The sequence below is a fragment of the Podarcis melisellensis genome (assembly GCF_964234715.1).
Source record: "Podarcis melisellensis genome assembly, chromosome: 2".
Lineage (NCBI taxonomy): Eukaryota > Metazoa > Chordata > Lepidosauria > Squamata > Lacertidae > Podarcis > Podarcis melisellensis.
In genome coordinates, this window is record NC_138529.1 from 94,803,478 (window position 1) to 94,825,377 (window position 21,900).

At 41.3% G+C, this 21,900-nt stretch overlaps 1 protein-coding gene across 20 annotated transcripts in view; it reads left to right on the plus strand.

The window, feature by feature from the left end:
• The window catches only part of FOXP1 (forkhead box P1), a 513,657-nt gene that overhangs the window by 431,878 nt on the left and 59,879 nt on the right, over nt 1–21,900 (plus strand). For all 20 annotated transcript variants that reach the window (XR_014165850.1, XM_081901936.1, XM_081901945.1 and 17 more), the window contains one exon: nt 17,883–17,987. Coding sequence is in view for 19 of the 20 variants with exons in the window: in XM_081901936.1 (XP_081758062.1) it covers nt 17,883–17,987 (105 nt within the window). In the remaining variant the exon portion in view is untranslated. The remainder of the gene's footprint in view (nt 1–17,882; nt 17,988–21,900) is intronic.

A 21,900-nucleotide genomic window follows, 5' to 3' on the forward strand; every position in this document is an offset into this window, starting at 1 on the left:
ATCCAATGCTGGTCCTACTCAGAGGAGGCCCAACTGAAGTTAATACACAATACTAATTTAGGTTCACTAATTTCTGTGCATCTACTGTGTGTAGAACTTAGTTGGTCCATCCCTGCCTCTTGTTTGATAGTTTGAGGGGTGCAAACATTTTCCAGCAGGGAGCAGGAAAGCTGTGCTAAACCATGGCTTAACATTACAAACTGCAGTTAATCTTCAACAATGGGCAGTAAAAGCAAGCCACAGTGGAAACAAGCCACCAAAGCCAATATAAGAAAGCTGGCTTGTTTTCATGGATCATAGATTAATCACAATTTAGGATTTGGGCATAATGCAGAAGGAGAAGTTCCCAATCTCTTCTTCATGTCCACACTGGAGAGAGAAGAGAGAGAGTGCGAGCTCAAGAGCCTGTGTGGCACTGTGGCTCATTCTCAGAATACTAACTCATGGTTAAGCATTGGGCACTTCATAAAAATGCCTTCTCAATGTTGCCATAATAAAACAAATGCCCACTCTATTCTGTGATAGTAATACAGTAGTACCGCTCTATTCTGCCTTGGTCAGACCGCACCTGGAATTGTATGTCTAGTTCCGGGTGCCACAATTTAAGGAGGGTATTGATAAACTGGAGAATGTGCAGGCTAGCCAAGGTGATGTAAGAGTTTAGAAACCCAGCCTATGTTTCTATGATCCTCACTAGCACTTGAACAAATGACTGTTACTTTTCCAATCGCTTTCATTTTTAAGAGTTGGGTCATCTTTTTTGAATTATGCACCTACCTCTTTCTGTTTCCCATAGGTATTTCATTGCTTTTATTTTTTAAAAAAAGTTTACAAACCTTTTTCAAAACATTTATATTCTCAATCAGCTAAATTATGATTTTATAATGTCTCCCACCAGCTCACTTCTCCACCAGCTTACCTTTTAGCATGGCAATCATATCTCTCAAGATCTCCAACAAATTAGTGACAACTGACCTCTTTCTCATCAGTCCATGTTGAAAACCTTTAATCACATTAGGCGTTCTAGTGCATTCCCATGTTGAATTCTGCAAAATTGTGCATCTTCATTCCCACCCCTCCTTTCCCCTTCCTCCCACCTTGCATCCTCAAGTGATGTTAAGCTAACCAGTCTGTAATTGCTTCTTACATCACGTGGCTGTTCTTCGGATGAGAGTGTTAGGTTTGTCACTTTATAGTTCTCAGGAATCTGACCTGACACTAGAGAACTTCTGAACTGGAATGGTTCACTGGTTTCTGGTCAGATGTAATAATGATCATTTATTCCATTTTCTAAGCACTATATCCAAAGCAGTATATCCAAAGGCACTTTAAATAGACTGGGTGAATCTTGGCAGACGCTGAACAGAACTTTTCCAAATTTTAGCATATGTATTGTTTTATACTTCCATCTGGCCAACAGATATCTGAGTGCTTTGTATATTGCCACCCTTTTCTTGCCACTAAGATACTTACATGTGTCTCTAATATAACTTGCTGGTGTTTTTGCATACTGGTTGCTGGTGGCTTACAGCTATTGTGTATACATAAATCTGATTTAGCTCTCCAGCCAAATTTGCAAACAAGCAATGCTATCTGTGGAGACAAATGTTTTGTAACCCCATCCATCGCAGAACTAGATTACATGGGCACAATCCGCTCAGTGTTACACAATTTTATGACACCCCCCCCAAACTGGAGAGATTTCAACATGTGCTTAACCCCCTCAAGTAAATCAATGTGATGTTCCAAGTGCTTGACTTCGGCTGAACTGTGAAACGGAAATAAGACAATTTTAAAAGCATGAGAAGAAATATGCCTTTCATTTTTATTTGCATGCAGTTTAACTATTTTCACTGGTTGTGTCGAGACATGTTAACTTTTCAAAAAAGAGCAGGGCAGCCAGAAAAACTAAACAAAACCCAGAGACACCTCTGAGGAAACAGGGAAATAATTTAAATAAGCTTAATAGCTATGAATCACACTTCTAAAGGTGACTTCTATTTAACATTGTAGCACGCATATTATGTATTCTGTTTCAGGGTGCAATCCTGTTCCTGTAAAAATCAGTGGTGAAAACCCTATTGATTTTTAATGTATCAGAATTGTAGACTTTAAAATAATGACTTCAGAACAAATGGACCACTTTTAAGCAGTATAAACATGATCCATTGCACCAGACTTTAATGCTAGAACTGGTTAATAAAATAACCCCCATTGAATTCAATGGGACTCCCTTCTGAGTAGACATGGTTAGGATTGTGCTGCAAGTTGGATATCACCCAGTGTCTTTTCCTTGACTTCCTTTATTTTCTAGAGTTCGATTCTGTTTCTGGCAGTTATTTAAGAAGTGCTAATATTAGTATTTAGTAGTTACACTCCTTACAGTCCTATTTTATACCAAATGAAATGAGCTTACACAAAAGCATATGGAATAAGAAATTAAAACTGTAAATAATAGATTACATTCTCGGAGCACAAAATTGCTTATACCTGTTGGATATTGTCTTTTTCTGACTGGTGTAAACAAAAGAAAGAGCTGCTCCTTTAGGAAGGTGCCTAAAGGAATAGAGACGCTTGCTGGAACATTTCTTTTAAATCTGAATTTCAATGTGTGTCTATCCGCATGCGCATTTAAAGCTAACGGTTCTGATGGCTCTTTAAATGCCATTTCAAATCCAGAGCATAGCGCAGGTGGTGCTAATATAGGACAGTCCCCTAGGCTCTTGTCGCCAGGAGTGGTACAGCTTGTTCAGTGTCTGCGTCCATATGGCAATCTGTCCCATTCACAGAAAAGACATTGTAGCTGTGCCTGTGGGTGCTGTGGTCAATGTAGTGTGAAAAGGAAAATTGTAACTCTCAGCAACCTATGCTATATGCACTTCCTTTTGTTAGAGAATCCAAGTTTGTGTGTGTGTGTGTGTGTGTGTGTGTGTGATTCTTAAATATCCAAGAAAATTCCCAAATCTTGCTGGGTTTATTTTTCTGTTTGTTTGTTTTCCTTTTGTGTGGGTTTGTGTGTATTTTTCCCTAGTACTGCAGGGTTAACTAAGCAGGTTGTTATTTTATCACATACCAGTATGTGGTTACCTGGCTTTTAGTCTCAAAGGGTATCTCTGGTTGTTTAGAGCCAAACTTAATCGTGACACAGTCAGTACTTTGGTTATTCATGAGGTTTACCCCATTCATGTTATAAAGTAAGGTTTTCTAATTTTAAGATCGAAAGGTGTTCAGAAGAGAAGGGGAGATGATGAGCCCTGCCCCTTCTCCTGCCTTAACTCCCTATGCTCTATAGCTTCAGCCCCTACCTGCTTAGCTTTCTTCCAGTCTGAGCTAGGGTGCCTAAAGTGATCGCTTCTCGGCCTTTTGGCTAAGATCAAGTGTACTAAAGTGATGGACTGCAGAAAGGTACCCGGGGGGGGGGGGAATCAGGGATCAGTTCCCCTTACCCCAGGCATGGCCAGACATGGCCCTCCAGCTGTTTTGGGACTACAACTCCCAGCATCCTTAGCTAACAGGACCCAGTGGTCAGGGATGATGGGAATTGTAGTCCCAAAACAGCTGGAGGGCCAAGTTTCGCCATGCCTGCCTTACCCATTCACACCTTCAATGTAGGACCCTCTATACCTGAACCCACTATACCCTGCTTTTAGGCATGAGCAAAGCAGACCTAGGAGTAATTAAAGCAGCTACCCCATCACAGCAGACCTACCTACTTATATGCTGTAAGTCAGGGCTGGGAAACTTGTCACCTTCCAGGTGTTGTTGGATTAAGCAGCTCCCATCAGCCCCAGCCAGCATGGGCATTGGTCAGGAATTACAGGAATGGTAATCCAACTATTTTGGAAAAACCATAGGTCCCTCACCCCTGCTTTAACACAACTCATCTTGAAGCGTACGAGTGCCCCAAAAGTTGAAGTACAGTGGTACCTCGGGTTAAGTACTTCATTTGTTCCGGAGGTCCGTTCTTAACCTGAAACTATTCTTAACCTGAAGCACCACTTTAGCTAATGGGGCCTACTGCTGCCGCCGCGCCGCCGGAGCACAATTTCTGTTCTCATCCTGAAGCAAAGTTCTTAACCCAAGGTAATATTTCTGGGTTAGCGGAGTCTGTAACCTGAAGGGTATGTAACTTGAAGCGTATGTTACCCGAGGTACCACTGTATTTTGTTAGATATCTGAAGGTTGTGTGTTTATTTCTTTCATGCTCTTAAACAGATAATGTACTTTGGGTGCATGTGTAAAGGCACATGTGTAAAGGAAAATACAGTTTAGCAAGTCAAAGGTGACTGGTGCTGTTTCTAGGTCTTCATCATTGCCTCCTAGAAGCTGCTGTTCCTTAACCCAAATTGCCTGTAGTTTGAAAAAAAAGGGGGGGAGTGCTTCTGTACAACTAGTTTCCGTTGAAATCAGTGGAATTTAACTCAAAATAGATTTATTTAGATTTGAGGTGAAAAACTGTGTGGAACAAATTTGGCCTTTGTTTTTCATTAAAGAAGGAGAGACAAGAAATTGTGTGTTTTGCCTTTCCTCCTCATTTCAACTTTTTCCTGTGTCTGATTGTGATCTCCACGGAAGCCTCTAGAAAACATCTTGGCATCCAGTGATAAAACCCTTTCCGGGGTGCAGTACGGATCCAGCAGCAGAGTAGGAAAAAAACACATAGTCAAAGGGATTTCTTAATGAAGAACATGAAGGATGTGTTAAAAAAAATATCAAGAAAAGGTTTTAAAAATTTACAAAACAGCAAAACTGGGTGGTTGCTCCTGCGTCCCACATTGCCATTATCATGCCAAATGTTGTTCTGTGTTTGCGTGATTATTTGTTATGCTGTTCAGATAAACACAAACAAATAGAAAGCACAGCACCTGCAATAGCATATGATATTTACACTACCTGTATGATTCAGCTGGTTTTTTGAAGAAATAGAGACGCTTGTGTCCTATGGAATCGGATCGCTTTTTATAACGTGCAAATGAAGGAAAGCATGTCATACACCTGCTTGATGGTGTCGTCTTGCTATGCATTTTTCATTCCTCTCGTGTTGCACTTATGAAGAGTGAGGAGCAAAGACCAGCAGGAGAGGAACAAAGTGGGGGGGGGGAGTGGCTGATTCCTGAGCTGATGTGATTGCTGCTGTAGGAAAATGGTAGGACTTCTGTGTACAGAACAATACAGTTAATTTCTTTTTAATTCTGAGTGTGGTCCACCAATTATCCCTGCTGCACCACTTTAGTTCTTCTCTAATGGGACCTAGATGGGATTGGTTTTTTTTTTAAGCCCTGCCTTTAAAAGAATAGATTTTGTACCGTGGTTGGACTTTGGGGGGATGATTCCCATTTGACTAGACATTGGGGCTTTTTCATCTCTTTTAATGCTGCTGCTCTGTTACTCTCTGGAGTGCTGGCAGAATCGGGGCCTCCTTTCATTTAAGGTGCAGTAGAAAATATTGTCTACAGTATATGACCATTTTGTGCTCTTCTCCAGTTCAGTCTGATGTACAAGCAGGTGTTTAAGTTCAGACATATGCATTCTACAAAATTTAATGGGATTACTCATTTGCTAAAAGTTAGACATATGTTCCCCACCCCCCCTAAAGAATCCTGTTGAACAAGGGCCAGAGTTTTGCTTTTTTTTCCTTGCTTTTTTTTTTGGTCCTCAAAATGAATCATATATTCAAGAGCATAAGGCATTTCTGTGTTAAAGATCAGTGAGAAAAATAGGCAAAATGTTAGTTTAATTAGAATAAAGTGATCCTAAGATACCGAATCAATCCAACTTTGTCTGAATAAATTAGAGAACTATGCAGAGAGGAATAAAATGAGATTTAACAAGGATAAGTAGAGTGTGGTTCTGATAGGAAGTTGAAAATCAAAATACATGTATAAAATGAAACATCAGCTTGGAAGAAGCAATTGTATGAGGAGGCAAGATGAGAAATTGCAGTGCCTTCTTTTTATTAAAGGCTAATGTGATATTGGTGTTAATCACCTTCTTATACATTTTTAAAGTTGTTATTCCAATTATAAAATATAGGGCACCAGTGACACCAGTTAGGATGCTAAGAACAAACCTGAAGGAAAGATTTTTATTTCTACAACAAAAAAGAATACTGGTGCAAATATCGAAGTGAGCAACCAGAATGATAAAGGGTTTGAAGGGAATAGGCTGTGAGCTAAGATTAAAGGGAATTAAATATCTAGAGCCTAGGAAAATAGAGGCTATGGGAGGCCATGATGATAGTATGTAAGTACATGAGGAGACATTAAAAAGAGAAGGAAGGAGAAATTGTTCTCATTAGTTAGCATTGAAATGACTAGAAAATGCTGGGTCTTAAATTCTCCCTGTCAAAGTATTTCTAATGTGCTCTGCATTCCGGGTGCCTGGGTACCAAATTGAAATAAAAACTGAAGTGATCAGAGGAGGGGGAAATGCAATACAATTAAATGGGTAAAGGAATCCACACCTAAAATTGGTGTTGGAATTTAAATTAGTTGACTCCTCTTTTACAGGCACAATGAAAAACTTACGAAGAAATTGGAGTTGTTTAGGCTTTAGTAAAATATCAGAAGGAATGCCTTTTATCATATATGTTACTGTTTCTTTCGCAGCATCAACTGACTGCCCAGTTTTGCTATGGTGCTTTCAGGTCAAAACTGCATGTTAAATCCTTAGTTTGGAGACCGGTTGAAGCTGTATAAAACTGCCATGGGGGGGGGGGCTGATCTGCCTCACTAAAGCAGCTGTTTAGTGTTGGGAGTGAAGCTTTCGTGGATGCCAGTGAGATCTTCCCTCCCATGGCAAGCAGCAACTTTCAAGAGCTAACTTGGGTTGAGAATAGAGTGCACTTTCAGTCCACATACAGTGGTACCTCGAGTTACATACGCTTCAGGTTACATATGCTTCAGGTTACAGACTTCACTAACCCAGAAATAGTGCTTCACGTTAAGAACTTTGCTTCAGGATGAGAACAGAAACCGTGCTCCAGCGGTTCGGTAGCAGCAGGAGGCCCCATTAGCTAAAGTGGTGCTTCAGGTTAAGAATAGTTTCAGGTTAAGTACGGACCTCCGGAACGAATTAAGTACTTAACCCGAGGTACCACTGTACTTTCAGATTAATGCCTAAACAGGACTACTTATGCACATGATTGCATACTTGATTCTTCTTCACTTGATTCCTGTGCTCTTTAATATCAGAGGCTGAACGTTTTAATTTCTTCCATTGAAAAGCATAATGTTTTGAGTTGATGTGAGACAATATGATGCCATGAGTTGTGATGTTCCACTCATGCACAGATGCAAACCATCCCCTGAATGTTGCACACATAAAGCGATGAACCTGCCCTTAGAAAAACCGAATACTGCGTACATTTCTCATACTATGCTGTTCTTAAAGCCCAAACTGCCTCGGCCCAGTATACCTGTCTGGCAGACACCTGCTAGCACTTTGGACTATTTTTAAATAGACATATTTTTATATGGAGTAAGTTGCCATTGGTGAATTATTTTAAAGAAGTTTTCCTTAACCTTTATTTTATTAGGGTTGATGGAATGTTGCTGCATAACCCAGGAGTATTCTTGTTCTCAGATTTACATCCTTATTACATTTTTTTCTTAAATGATTCCTGGGCTTTGTGTTCTGTTTATATTCAGATAAGAAAGCATTTGTTTTGCCAATCAGATTCTGTATACAGTGGTACCTCGGTTTAAGAGCGATTCGGTTTACGAACTCTGCAAAACCGAAAATAGTGTTCCAGTTTGCGAAGTTTACCACGGTCTAAGAACGGAATCCGAACGGTGGAAGGGCACCGGCAGCGGGAGGCCTCATTAGGGAAAGTGCTCCTGGTTTAAGAAAGGTTTTGGTTTAAGAACGGACTTCTGGACTAAGTTCGTAAACTGAGGTACCACTGTATTGTAATTTGTTACCCTAGTCTTGAATACTGACTTATCCCAGTGATGGCAAGCAAGACGATCAAGGGTCTGGAATCCAAGCCTTATGAGGAATGGTTGAGGAGTTGGGTATGTTTAACCTGGAAAAGAGGAGACTGAGAGGAATATCTAAAGGGCTGTCACATGGAGGATGGAGCAAGTTTGTTTTCTCTTGCTCCGGAGCATAGGACCCGAACCAATAGATTCAAGTTACAAGAAAGGAGATTCCAACTAAGCGCCAAGAAGGGCTTTCTGATGGTTCAGCTGTGGAACAGACGGGGGTGGACTCTCCTTCCTGGAAGGTTTTAAAGCAGAGGTTGGGTGGGCATCTGTCACTGATGCTTTAGCTGAGATTCCCTCATTGTAGGGGGGTTGGACTAGATGATCATCAGAGTTCCTTTCCAACTCTACAATTCTATGATTCTAATATCTTCATTGTACATACCTTTTTACCCTGGCCTTTGATACTATCTATCTACAGTGGTACCTCTGGTTGCGAACAGGATCCATTCCGGAGCCCCGTTCACAACATGAGCGGAACACAACCCACGTCTGCACATACACAGGTTGCAATTTGCTGCTTCTGTGCATGCACGTGGCGTCATTTTGAGTGCCTGCGCATGCGCGAGTGGCGAAACCCGGAAATAACCCGTTCCATTACTCTATCTATCTATCTGTATGGACCCACTTTATTTCCGTGATTGCATGTTGTTTTAAACTGTTTTTAAAATTGTGTTTTAATTGTTCTAACTTGCCCTGGCACCTTGGGTTGAACAGTAGGTAATTAATATAAATTAAATTAAAATAAATCTGTTTCTGTGCTATACATCTTTTATTTTATGTTAACAAGCTCCAGGTTTTCCCGACACAGGACACCAAGGACTGCTGTGTTGTGACGTCTGTAACTCTCCACGAGATCCTAACTTTAACGAAGCAAATGGCAGTTGAGATTATCATTGAATTTAGTGGATGACATGCAGTACTTACAATGCAATGGTCATCCTAGGAAAGTGCAAAGTTTCTTTGTGGCTCCTGTCCACCTCAATAGTGTGTGCCAATAATAGCAACGGGCTCAGCCTCTTAAGGAGAACAAAGCTGACAATCACTAGATTTAAATTACCATCATTCCAGTGGCAGGGTCTCTGCATGAATATGATATCCTGATGGGATGTGAAATCCTCTAATTAAACATGATTTTAGAACCAGAAAGAGGAAAGAAAATGAGATGATGAGGATAATGGGCAAGAAAACTATGCATTTCAACAAAGAGTGAATGATAGGCACACAGGACATTGCTCCATCTTTTCCTTGGCAGATTGCTCAAGCTTGCTGTCTTTAAACTGTTTCAAATAGCCCAGTAACTGAGTCTCTGTAAGCAAACTAACAGGACATTAGCTGAACACATTCTTGAAAATTAGATGAATATTCTTATTAGCCTGTTCAAAACATCTTGTAACAAATATCTTGGGAATGCTGTGCACTTTTACATGACAGAGTGTTTCCTCTATGCTATACCATAACAATAGAAGGAGTGATATATACAGTGGTACCTTGGGTTACATACGCTTCAAGTTACAGACTCCACTAACCCAGAAATAGTACCTTGGGTTAAGAACTTTGCTTCAGGATGAGAACAGAAATTGTGCTCCAGTGGCGCGGTGGCGGTAGGAGGCCCCATTAGCTAAAGTGGTGCTTCAGGTTAAGAACAGTTTCAGGTTAAGAACGGACCTCTGGAACGAATTAAGTACTTAACCCGAGGTATCACTGTATATGCAATCATTTACTAAGACATGACCATTTGTAACCCATTGGTATGTGACACATGTGGTAAAAATAAATTAAAGACATCTGCAGTGTGAAGAGGTTCTTTTTAAATAATAAACCTATGTGAAATACCCAGTAGCTGACCAGCTTATTTGCAGAGACCAATTCATTGTACTCTTGTATCCTAAGACCTAAGTTGTTCAGGACTTGTAAATTAATTCAAGGACCTTGAACCTGGCTTGGTAGTAGATGAGCAGCCAGTGCAGATATTTTAACAATAGTGCCACATGTTGTCAGCCGGGTGTCCCCATCAGCAGTCTGGCTGCCACATTCTGCACCAGTTGGAGCTTCTGAATCAGGCCAAAGGGCAGTCCCACATACAGTGCATTGCAGTAATCCAGCCTCAAGGTTACCAATGCATGGACTATAGTGGTCAAACTATTCCTAGCATGGAATATTCACTTCTCTGTTGATGATGGCAGGGATCACTCTTCCCAATGGACTTGACAGGCGGGTTCCTTTGAAGCCTTTCACCTCCTCTCTAGGGTGAAGAGTCATCCTGCCCTTGAGATTGACTCTGCTTACAGTTGGTGAACTCAGAGTAGACATGTGTAGGACTGCACTGTAAGTATATGTTCTCACCATGTGGTCAACATTCAGTGTTGTATTTTTAAAGATACTAGACTTCAGTATGGTACTTGCCAGATCACGTCCTGTTGAGATTTAGGCTTTCAGCACTTTTCCGCCTCTACGAAAGCTAGGGACCTATCAGGATGGTCCACCCTCAGAGGCTAAATGGATCCAACAAGTTTCCAGATGGCCCTGGGGGATTTTCCAGCTCATATGACTGGTGCTCCTGTTGAAGCCCTGGCTGATCTTTGGAACATCTGAATGGCTCGGGCTGTTGACATGACAGCCCTGAGCACTCCCTCTGCTGCTTTGTGGAGCCCATTTGGCTCGCTGGTATACTCCAGAGCTTAGTCCAAATAAACAGGCTCACCATCAAGCCTACCTAGTGGCAGTGAAGGCAGCAAAGAAGGCGTGCTTTACTGTCTCCATTGCATCCTCATTGTGCCATCCAGCAGAGCTTTTCCAGGTACTGTGGGGCCTTTTACAGTCTGGCCTGAAGGAGATGACAGAACTGGCAGCAGCTCCCTGTGACTTGTTTGCAAAGCATTTTGATGATAAAGTCACTAGCATCCACCAGGATCTTGACTCCGCTGTTACAGCAGTTAAATCTCAGGGGGTTTCCAGAGCACTGTCTAGTCCTGTTGTGTTGGATAGGTTTCAGTTAGTAAGGCTTGATGATGTGGACAAAGATAACTTGGATCGGTCAGGATGACCACTTGTGCTCCTGACCCTTGCCCCTTGTGGCTGATAAAAACTAGCAGGTAGGAGGGGATAGCTGGCTGGGCCAGGGTGGTGATTAATGCCTCTCTGCGATAGGGAGTGTTCCCTGCCTGCTTGAAGGAGGCAGTGGTGAAACTGCTCCTTAAGATCTTTGGATTAAGGGTGGTATACCAAATTAATTGTTTATTTGATTTTTGCCTTGGGTTGCTGTGTGAAGACAGATTCAGTGGTATCAACAAAAAGCATGTCACAAAATTCAGACTACATTTCTAAACCCATTCAAGGCTGTACTCTCTGCAACCCTCTTGAGGATCATAGAATAGACACTGAAGGTTGTGCGGAAATTTTAAAGGTCTGTCTAAGAGTATAATTAGGCCTTTATGTTTTTAGAACAGTATTTTTATTGATATAAGTCTATTAAGAACAGTTCAGGGTTGTTGTTGTTTTTTAATTCTGTGCTAGCTATTGAAGGGAAAAATGAATCTCTTTATACTTTATTAAATGAGCACATACTCTACAAGTCATTGACATGCAGTAAGGATGGTACCTAACAATGCCATTTCTTTCAGTCAGTAGTGCACTTATAAAACAGTTTTGGTCTAGAAAATGTATAGGCTGTGCTATCGTGCGTGCTGAAAAGTGTGGTTTGCCATTGTGCGTACTTGAATAGTCATGTCTTTAGTGACCTCAAGGTTAGGCTGCTATAATACATTCTATGTAGGGCTGTCCTTGGGGAATTGTTCAGAAGTTTCAGTTGGCAGAGAACATGGACTTGCCTTTGACCAAGAAGTACTCCACTGTTTCCCCTGACCCCCTGGTAGCCCTACTGTCATCCATTCAAGAGGATAATGCTAATCTCTAAATCTTTGAACAGTCTGCTAGAAGTCTACCGCTTTTCTATGTCTTGTGGCAATTTCTAGAGCCAGGAGCGCACCTTCGCCTATGCATATGCTTTTACTGTCTGGATGTGGCACACAGAGAGAGCCATTTTCAGTAGTTTTGTCAGTTATGAACCTAATTTTCTTTAGGGCTGCTCCATCCATGTCGGGTTTCCTAGCCAGAGCCTGTTTTTCATGTGGTGGTGGGGAGTGTATTCCATTGTATGTGAAAGTTGCCCCTGTGTCTCAACCGGCATATTGATTTTAAAGTAGATTTATGTCACCAACAACAGGTGTATACCACCTGCCAAATTATTCTCAGATTGCAGCTCTGAATAGTGACCCACCTAACAGATAGTAATTGGAGCAGATGAGATCCCGTCCAAGTCTTGTTTGGGCCTGGAACCAAAGTTACTCTTCAGTGTATAGAATACAGGAAGCTATTTGTCTGACCTTTTCTGCTACATCCCAGAGATAGGTAGGTGTTTTCCAGTTATTAAGAGTGAATATGATGATCTGGCTCAAACAGCACTCCTGTTCTTTCGGCCAGTGTGGATCATGAATCCGTATTGTAATTTCACATACAGTTCTCTCTTCATTTAGACTTCTTCTACAGTTGCAATATTTTACTTTTTCTAGAGCCTCTTTAAAATCCCTGTTTGTGTGGGCATCTTGTTTCTGGTGTGCCTGTTTAAAGGAAGGCCTTGTCTGAGTGGGTGCAGGTCGCCAATATGAAACAATCAACTTCTTAAGGGAGGGGGGGAGAGAAGAAAAAAATTGTTTCGCGCTTTTTGCAGCGACATGCATGTTACATTTATTCCCATATATGCCATAAAGGTATAAAGAAAACAGTCATATTTTCAAGCACATAAGTCACATGCCAGAGAACTACAGCCACTCACGGCTTCCTGGCAAATATTAATCACAGCTCGCCTTGTCTTGAAACATGCATCTTCCCTTCTCACTTGATGTTCATTAGGAGTCATGTAGCGTGCATAAAGCACTGAAGAACCAAAATATGGCACTGCCCCAGTATATTGATAATTTACTAGGTTGTTTCTTCAAATAAAGTGAAAAGAATTTCCCCCCCGTGCGTTTATCACATAATGTGATTTAGAATGGATTAGAGCATGCATAGAGCATCCATTCGCTGGCCAATGGAGAAAACATAACCATTTCTCCTTGCTGCGCAGTGTAGGGGGCAGCAATCTTGGCTGCATCTGGATTGCAGGGGAGATTGCAGTGTGGGGTCAGTGATCTTGGCTTTAGGTTCCCATTTAACTACACATCCTGTTACTGGCAGCTCTCTTGATTTTACCCAAGGACTTCTGAGAACTGCTGTTGGTACTACTTCAGTTCTGCCTCTATCTGTCCCTTATTTTCCCCAAGTAATAGCACAAAAAATGGTTTTGTTTTTATTTTTCACATGGAATTTAATTGTGAGTATGGGGGGAAAATAACACCGTCAGCACATGATGGCACTAGTTCAAGAAACATGAAGCATAGTCCTGGCATGATTGTTTTCAGTTCTGAATTACAAACCTTTTTGGATAGTACAGGGGAACGGGTCTTACTGATTTTCCCAATTTTTTGGTGCATATTTCTATAGAGAGTGGGGTCTTTGTTACTACAGCTATATCTTGGGCATGCAAATTATGTAATTTTCCAAATATAAAATGAAAATGAAGATTTTTTAGGATTCTGCAAAAGCCACCAGATTACATATTAGAAAGCAGTGTTCATGATTCATAACATGAACACAGCTGTGCAGAATTCTATATACACTCACATATAGGGCTCAGGGGATGTTTTCATAAAATTGGCGAGCGCTATTAGTCTTTATTAGATATATTTAAAAAAACAGATTAGGAACTAGATATGTGGTTTGCACTGGCATTTACAAGTTGGCAACTATAGAACACATGGACATTTTGTCCTTTCCTTGTTGTATTTGTGTGGCTTTTGTGCTTGTGCTTTAAAATGTTTGCCAAGTCTGCCAGGTACTGAAACAAAAAACACAGACATAGCTACAATTTTTTTTCATTGATCCTAATGGGCTGCTAATATGAGTGCCTGGTTTCCCACTCTTCTGTTCAAGTCAGTTTATAACGTCAACAAAACACAGTCTTATATTCAATTTAAAAACAGCTGGATGTGATATAACATCAGCTGTAAATCCCCCTAGCAGAGCTTGTCCTAAAATGTACCTTCTACCTTCAGTATGAAGCTGAATTGTCTACTCAGGAAATAAATTGGTGCTCTTCTCTTTTTAAAATCTGTAGCCCTACTACTCGCAGCTGAAAAACAGTTTATTGAAATATACTTATATCACATAGCAAGACTACACGTAGATAACATGTCTTTATGTATGACTTTATCCGACTAATATTTTATTATTGAGACTTTGTCAGAGTTTGGATGTCACGATGAACAATGTATTATCATGATGAGAACACGTCTAGCCTTCCCTGTGCTCCCTCCAACTCCTACCAGGGGGAATACAGAAGTTTTCTTTTCCATTTTTATTTAACCACAGTTTGCTGTGCCATCCAGACTTCACAAGCTGTGAGCAATCTTAAATATGGTTTGTTTGAAACCATCCATCTTCAAACCACGCTTTATGATGCTGTCTTGTTTCAGCGTACATAAGTTTAATCACAGTTTATAGTTCAGATGTAACACTAAACTTTGCTAAATTAGAAACAAAAGGTTCTAATCTTCACCTTGTGACTGTGCCGGAGGATGCTGGGAAGAGTGTTCTAGCCTGGTGAGGAGCTAATTTACATTACAGTCAAAGTTTATTGTGGCATCCAAATCCAGAAACCACACAAAACAGTTTGCTGTTATTCTTATCTATTGAAAGTACAGAGGTTGTTGCCATCTCTACTAACCAATATAGTGGGCATGGATATGATTTGCATCGATTGATTGATGGCTATCCTTCCAAGGGGCTCAGGGTGGCATATGTTACCCATCGCTCCCTCCACATTTATCCTCATAACACTGTGAAGCAGTTTAAGCTGAATGATTGTGAATGGCCCAACACTGCCCAGTTAGCTTTCTGGCAGAGTGACGATTTGAATACCCCTCTCCCTGGTCCAAGTCTGGTGTTCCTTCCAAAACAAGACACTGGCTCTGTTAGAAGGCATCTCCAATACCTCAAAGCTAACAAAGCACGCAAAATAATCCCCAAACCTCCCAGTAACTAAACTCAAGTACACATAATTGACACAACAGCACATTCTTCCTCTTCTACTATGCCTCTCTTCCCCTCCTTCCTCTATCTCTAATGTGTCAGATGGTAGACTGTATACCCTTTGGGGCATAGACCTGTCCTCTTGTACTTCATGCAGTGCCATTGCACATTTGTGGAGCTATATAAATAAAATAACAGCAGCAGCATGAATGTTCTGTATTTTGACATTCTGACCTGCTGTGGGTTTTGTGTATGCAATGGGAGTATTAAAATGTGCATGAGGGTACACTGTAAAACAATGTGATAGCTCAAACCTACAACAGTCTGTGTCTTATATTTAGGTAGATCACACCAGAATCTGTTGCAGCCCAAGAATCACACGTTGCAGCAACATTTTCCCAACCAATTTTTCTTCTCCACTATTTCAGTGATGGACTTCCAGTTGCTGGAATTTAATTGCTGATGGAAATTAATGTACATTGCGGCAAATGATTCTTGTACTGCTATGCAAACAACAAATTAAATTGATTTCCAACTTGGAGATTAACCTATGCACTTGAAAAGTAATAGGTGTAGCATCTTTTTACCTATTTCCAGTGATGGAAAAATTAGGGTAACAGGCATAGAGAAATTTTCAGTTCCATTGAGAAGTTTTCTGATGCCCTAGACCAGACATGTCCAGCGCGTGGATCGTGTAAAGGATTCTGATCGAGCATGATCAAGGCCTCAGGGTGCTTCTGCCCGCTGGCATCTCCCATGGCCACCGGGCGCCCTCAGCACATGCTCGGCCACAGCCAGAACAACTCCACAGGCACTTTCCCCACCTTTTCAGCTCTAGCCTAGCTGCGTTTACTCAAAAGTAAGCCACTGTCCCCCCTTCCCCACGGAGGGGGCTTGTGGGTGGGTTAATAATTTGTTGTTGTAATAATAATAATAATAATAATAATATATAATACCCTGCCCATCTGGCTGGGTATCCCCAGCCAAATATAATATTAGAAGTGACTCCAGATGTGGTTCATCTCTACTCCCATCATCCCCAGCCACCATGGCCAATGGTCAAGGATGACAGGAACAACAACACCCAGAAGGACCACAGGTTCCCCATCCCTGCCCTATACGGTCCCTCACATGCTTTTAGGTCAGCTGGAGAGGCTGTGCTCATGGCCCCACCTTCACAAGATCCTTAGGAGGCAGTGACAAGAAACAGGGCATTTACCATAGTGGAGAAATGTGATTGGTCCCCCAGAGTGAGTAGTTTTAAGAAATAAGTAAATACATTTTTTAAAAAATCAACAAGCATTTGGTTGAAGAGCTTTAAATTTTCTATTTTGCTGATCAGCTACTCTGTTGGTTGCTTTGTAGCTTATGGAATTTAATTGGCGATTTTATAGTGGTTTTGTTTTGTTTGTGTGTATCATACATGTTGGTTTTTGTATGCTGCTTTGGGGTTCTTTATATTAGAGGAAATGTGTGATATATGTCTAAGTAATAATGAAAACGCTTATAATTCAGCCAGTAAAAATATCATATTGCTCATTCTGTTGTTTGCCAAAAGAAATTATGAAGTAAGATTTTACACTGATTTGTAACATATTCATATGTGTTGAATATGATGGGGGGGGGGGAATTGGGGGTAGTTAATGCCTGATAGAGACACATGCATGTCTCTTATTATTTTTACATTTTTTTCTTTTGAGCTTGCAGCTGGCAAAGACAGTCAGCTGAACACACACACACAAAACAATTTGGGAGAAGAAATGACTGTGGAGAAAAAAGTGCACCCTTCAAGATAACTGACATTTCTTCTTTTAAAAAGTCATTTAAGGTTATGGAAATTGTCAGGAAAAAATAATTTCCTTTGCTGAAGACGTTTTCATGCAGAAGTTGAGTAAAGATATTTCAGAACATGGTTCATCAGTTAATGCAACAGATACATTTCCCTGAGCACCACATGGCCTGGATCAAAGCATCTCATGACTTGGAGCAGTGTGGCCAAATCATTATGTATTGATTGGAATCCTGCTAGAGTTTTAACTCTTCGATGTTTGAAAAGGTGCTTCCCACCCCAACCGCCTTTTTATAAGCTCTGTCTTGGTGGCCTAGGTAGCAGTGCTGCTGTTAATGGCACCCTTCTATCCCAGTGAAATGACAGAATTCCCTTTTTGCTACGTTTCTTGTTAAAATGAATTTTATAGTTGGGAAACATTCACTTTTTGCTAAGAAATATGAACAGAACTGCAAAGAAGGTATCGAGAGGAGCATGCAGGTCTGTTGTGATAGGGTTAAAGATGCCGTAACACAGATATGCGTGCTTTTCTCTCTTTTTGTCTTACACAGTATTTTGGAGCACCTATAACCCTCAAAGTTACTTAAGATGCTAGATCTAAACTGCAAGGGTATTTAGTCTTCCATCTGCTGTAAATATGCAATTTTCAAACACTTTTTGTATCTAAGACATAAAGCTACACTGTCAGATGTTCCCAGCATTCACTTCCTATGTTTATTTCAGTTCTTAACAAAACTTCTAATTAATTAATCAATCAGACACACATAACCTGTTTGCTACAATCCCAACACATTTGCATCTGTTCTGTTGTAAAGCTCAAAGGAGGGCTTCCTTGAAACAAAATGGAATTGTGCGTTCCTGAATATTTCATTTTTTAATGTGTTTATACTTACATATTTTGCTTTCAACGCTGCAGCAAGTTAAAGTCATTCAAAGCACCACCTTAATAATGCTTTCCTGCTTTTTTCCTTCCCCATCAGTTTATCCCACGAAGAACACTCTCATAGCCATCCGCTTTATGGGCACGGAGTATGCAAATGGCCAGGCTGTGAAGCAGTATGCGAAGATTTCCAGTCATTTCTAAAGTAAGAATATTTTATTTATTTCTTGGCATTTCATATATTTCATTAAGCATGAATCTACCTTCGGATGAGCTGAAAACATCTGCTGTCGGTGGCTTCCTGTCAAAGGTGTCTGTTGTAAATACATACGATGTGTAAGTTGTGTTGTCCTCAGTAAAGCCTGGGCAGAAGGACATTTCAGGGTGACTGCCAAAGGACCTCCCTCAACCAGCACAGTCTTGAGATCAACAGATTACTGGGTTCAGCTCTGCTGCATGTGCAGATCGCATCCAGTAGTGTTTGGGTTTTTACAACAGTCCTCTGTCATTCTTGTATACCGTATTTTTCGGCCCATAGGGCGCACCTAGTTTTTTGGGGGGTGGAAACTGGCCAGGCTTCGGGGTGCAGGCAGCTCCCCTTCATTTCCCCTTCATTTTTGGAGGGGAAAAAGTGTGTCCTATAGGGCGAAAAATATGGTATGTTTTCACCAAACCTTAGATCCAACACAGAAGCAACGGAGTCTATCCTCCTTATTTAATTGATTTTGTAACTGCTTTTATTGAATACAGACTGGCAAAACTACATGCATCGTTAATTGTGTCACATAAGTATCTAATAAGCAAAGTCAACACTACTTAAATTAAATTCTAATTATATTAATTAAATATATAATTATATAATTATAATTATATTAATTGAGCCCCTGTAGTTTGATACAGACTTCTCCTCACTACCAAAAAACAAAAACAAAACAGTGTTAAATGCGGTATAAAAGTTACCTTACTGACAAGTTGGTACGGTACCTGCAGGCATTCCATTTTTGTAAATTGTAGTCTGTTTTTTGTATTTACCACTGTCATTTTGGAAACTACCACTGACAAAGGTGTTCTTTCTAACTTCCACATTTCACATGTTGCCCGTTTATACAACTGTCCACTTTTCTGCACATCCTCCAGCCTCCAGCTGGCCCCAGAGCTTCAATTCTAGTTGTGGATATTTTTGGATACAGTATTTTTGGTCTGGATTGGAGAGAGAGCAGCAGAGAGGGCATTTACAGTGTGTTTAGAGGATGCTCCCCACTTAACGCGGTTGTCGCTTATGCGCTTAGGGGCCTGGTACCAGTTCTATTCCATATTGTCTGTGACCCTCATAGCCTTTCATAACTTAACTCCGTTAACACTGCTTATGCAATAATTTCATGGGCACAAAGCATTTTTCAAAAGGGGCAAATATTTTATAATGCCCTCAATTCTCCTAGATAAGAATAGAAATTGGTAGTCTTGTTTTTGTTTTCTACATTCTGGAAATGAATATAATAAAGGCTGGAAAAGAAAAAAACAAGGGTGGTTTTTTACACACAGACACACACACACCTATCCACCTGTAATCATTTTGTAGTGTTTGTTCCTAAGGTAAGGAACACTACAAGGTCTTTGATTTTAAAGATAAATTCTGTTCAAATAACAATCCTAGTTGTCTTTCACTCACAGCTAACAGGAGGATGCTTATCAGTATCAGCAGATACATAAGCTATTGTACACATTCATTTCCCTGTTTCTTTTCAAAATAAGTTGCAGTTTTACACAAGGGTTTTCTGTGTTTTCTCTTCCCTCCACCCCTTGAGGCAGTCAGCCACTGGTTGTCATGCAATTGTACCATCAGTTAGAGCTAACTGCTACCAGCAGGTGATTCTGCTAAATCTAATGAAACCAACACACCCTGCATTGCCTCGAATACAGAAAAACAAAAACAAGTCCACTTTTACTGCTGTGACAAAATGGTCTCATTCTCTGCAGCAAGAAAACAAAAATGCAGGCAGATTTTGTATGCTCTGCCTCAAATATCTAATGCTGTATAATATGGGAGCCAGTAGCAGGGCCACTGAGCTTCTTTTCTTCTTTTATAGATAAATGCCATTCTTGGGCACACAGGTAGTTCTTTGAAATTAAAGTACATGAGGGCTGATGAGGTGTGCACCTTCTTGGCACCCATGTAGTAATTTGATATGCAATAAACACTCCCAATAGTCACTGCATAATTCCAACTATGGGTAGTAGGGTAAACACAATCAGTTTGGGATCCGTGCAATCTAGATGCTTTAGAGCAGGGGTCAGCAAACTTTTTCAGCAGAGGGCCAGTCCACTGTCCCTCAGACCTTGGGGGCGGTGGACTATTTTTTTTTGGAGGGGGGGGGATGAACAAATTCCTATGCCTCACAAATAACCCAGAGATGCATTTTAAATAAAAGGACACATTCTACTCATGTAAAAACGCACTGATTCCCAAACCATCCGTGGGCCGGATTTAGAAAACAATTGGGCCAGATCCGGCCCCCGGGCCTTAGTTTGCCTACCCATGCTTTAGAGCAGGGATTTAAAAGAGGGCGGTCCAATGTGCAGCCTCATGTGTCCCTCAAGGCCTTTTTTTGGTGGCCCTCAGCAACATTTGACATCCCCCTGCCACCAGGTAATAAGCGAGGTGCTGGGTTTGGAGAAGGAGGTGTGAGGGCTCTGACAGCGTCCTAGAGTCCTCCAGGCTACTTCTCAAACCCCAGTGCCTCACTTAGCTGGCTTTAGAAAGGCAGCACAAGGGCTGGGGAGGGGGTGTCTAATTTTGGGCTCGCTGTCCTCCTATACAGCAAGGCAGTGAGCAGCCCACAGGTTCCATGTCACAGTACTCTTGCAGTACCGCATAGCTCCCTCATCTGGGTTTAGCTGGGGCTCAGATGGTTGAGCTGAGACAGATGGATCTTATGCTGGCATAAACCACAAAAGAGTGGATGTTCTGGACGCCGTGAGGGATGTGTCTGAGCAGGGGAACTTCCTTTGGTTCATAACTCAGTTCAGCTTGGTCACATGACTTGGCAACTCAGCAGAACGTAAGCCAGCAAAATGAATGATATAAGTCAAACTCTGTTTTAGAGTCTTGTTTTCCCTTTGCTAGGCTTAGGTATAGATCTACTCCCAAGCAAAGTATGGAACAGGGGTGATTTGTGCTGGCTTAATTTAAACTAAATTGCTCCTTAGAACCCTATGTGGGTCACTGCCATATGGGAATACTATGCAGGAGGTTCTTGAGTACCTTAAAAAAAATTGTAGTAGTTTAATTAGGTTTTCATTATTTCCAAACTCTACACTGGTATTTTCTCAAAAACACATAGCTTGCCTGTTTTGTGAACGTTGTAGTGTTCACAGTTCCAGCACAATGCTGAACCATGATTTGCTGTTATATCTGAACCCTACAGCAGCTTTCCAGAACTGGTTTTTAAGGACTGCCAAAGGGAGGCTATTAAACCATGGTTTGGCATTGGTTTCCAAATCATAGCTTGCACCAAGGCTATTATGACACTGTTATGTTTAAATTCACATACCATTTACAAACCACATGTCTGAATTAAGGCGGGGGGGGGGCAGTTGAAAGTGAAACAGAGGGCAGCATAATGTAACGCCTTTCTGGTTGCTGTTGGGTTTCTGACTTTGTTTTCCAGTTGTATGCCTCTCCTGCAAAGCACAGATGGGCAGGCTTTCGTGGTAAAATTTTGCTCCAGGGTACTCCGTTATGGTAGGGACACGGGTGGCGCTGTGGGTTAAACCACAGAGCCTAGGACTTGCCAATCAGAAGGTCGGTGGTGGCTCCTGTTGCTCAGTCCCTGCTGCTGCCAACCTAGCAGTTCGAAAGCACGTCAAAGTGCAAGTAGATAAATAGCTACTGGCGGGAAGCTAAACGGCGTTTCCGTGTGCTGCTCTGGTTCGCCAGAAGCGGCTTAGTCATGCTGGCCACATGACCCGGAAGCTGTCTGCGGGGAAAGGTCAGCTTCCTTGGCCAGTAAAGCGAGATGAGCGCCGCAACCCCAGACTGGACCTAATGGTCAGGGGTCCCTTTACCTTACTCCATTATGGAGCCTAGAGAACACCCATAGGAGAATGTGATCTAGCAG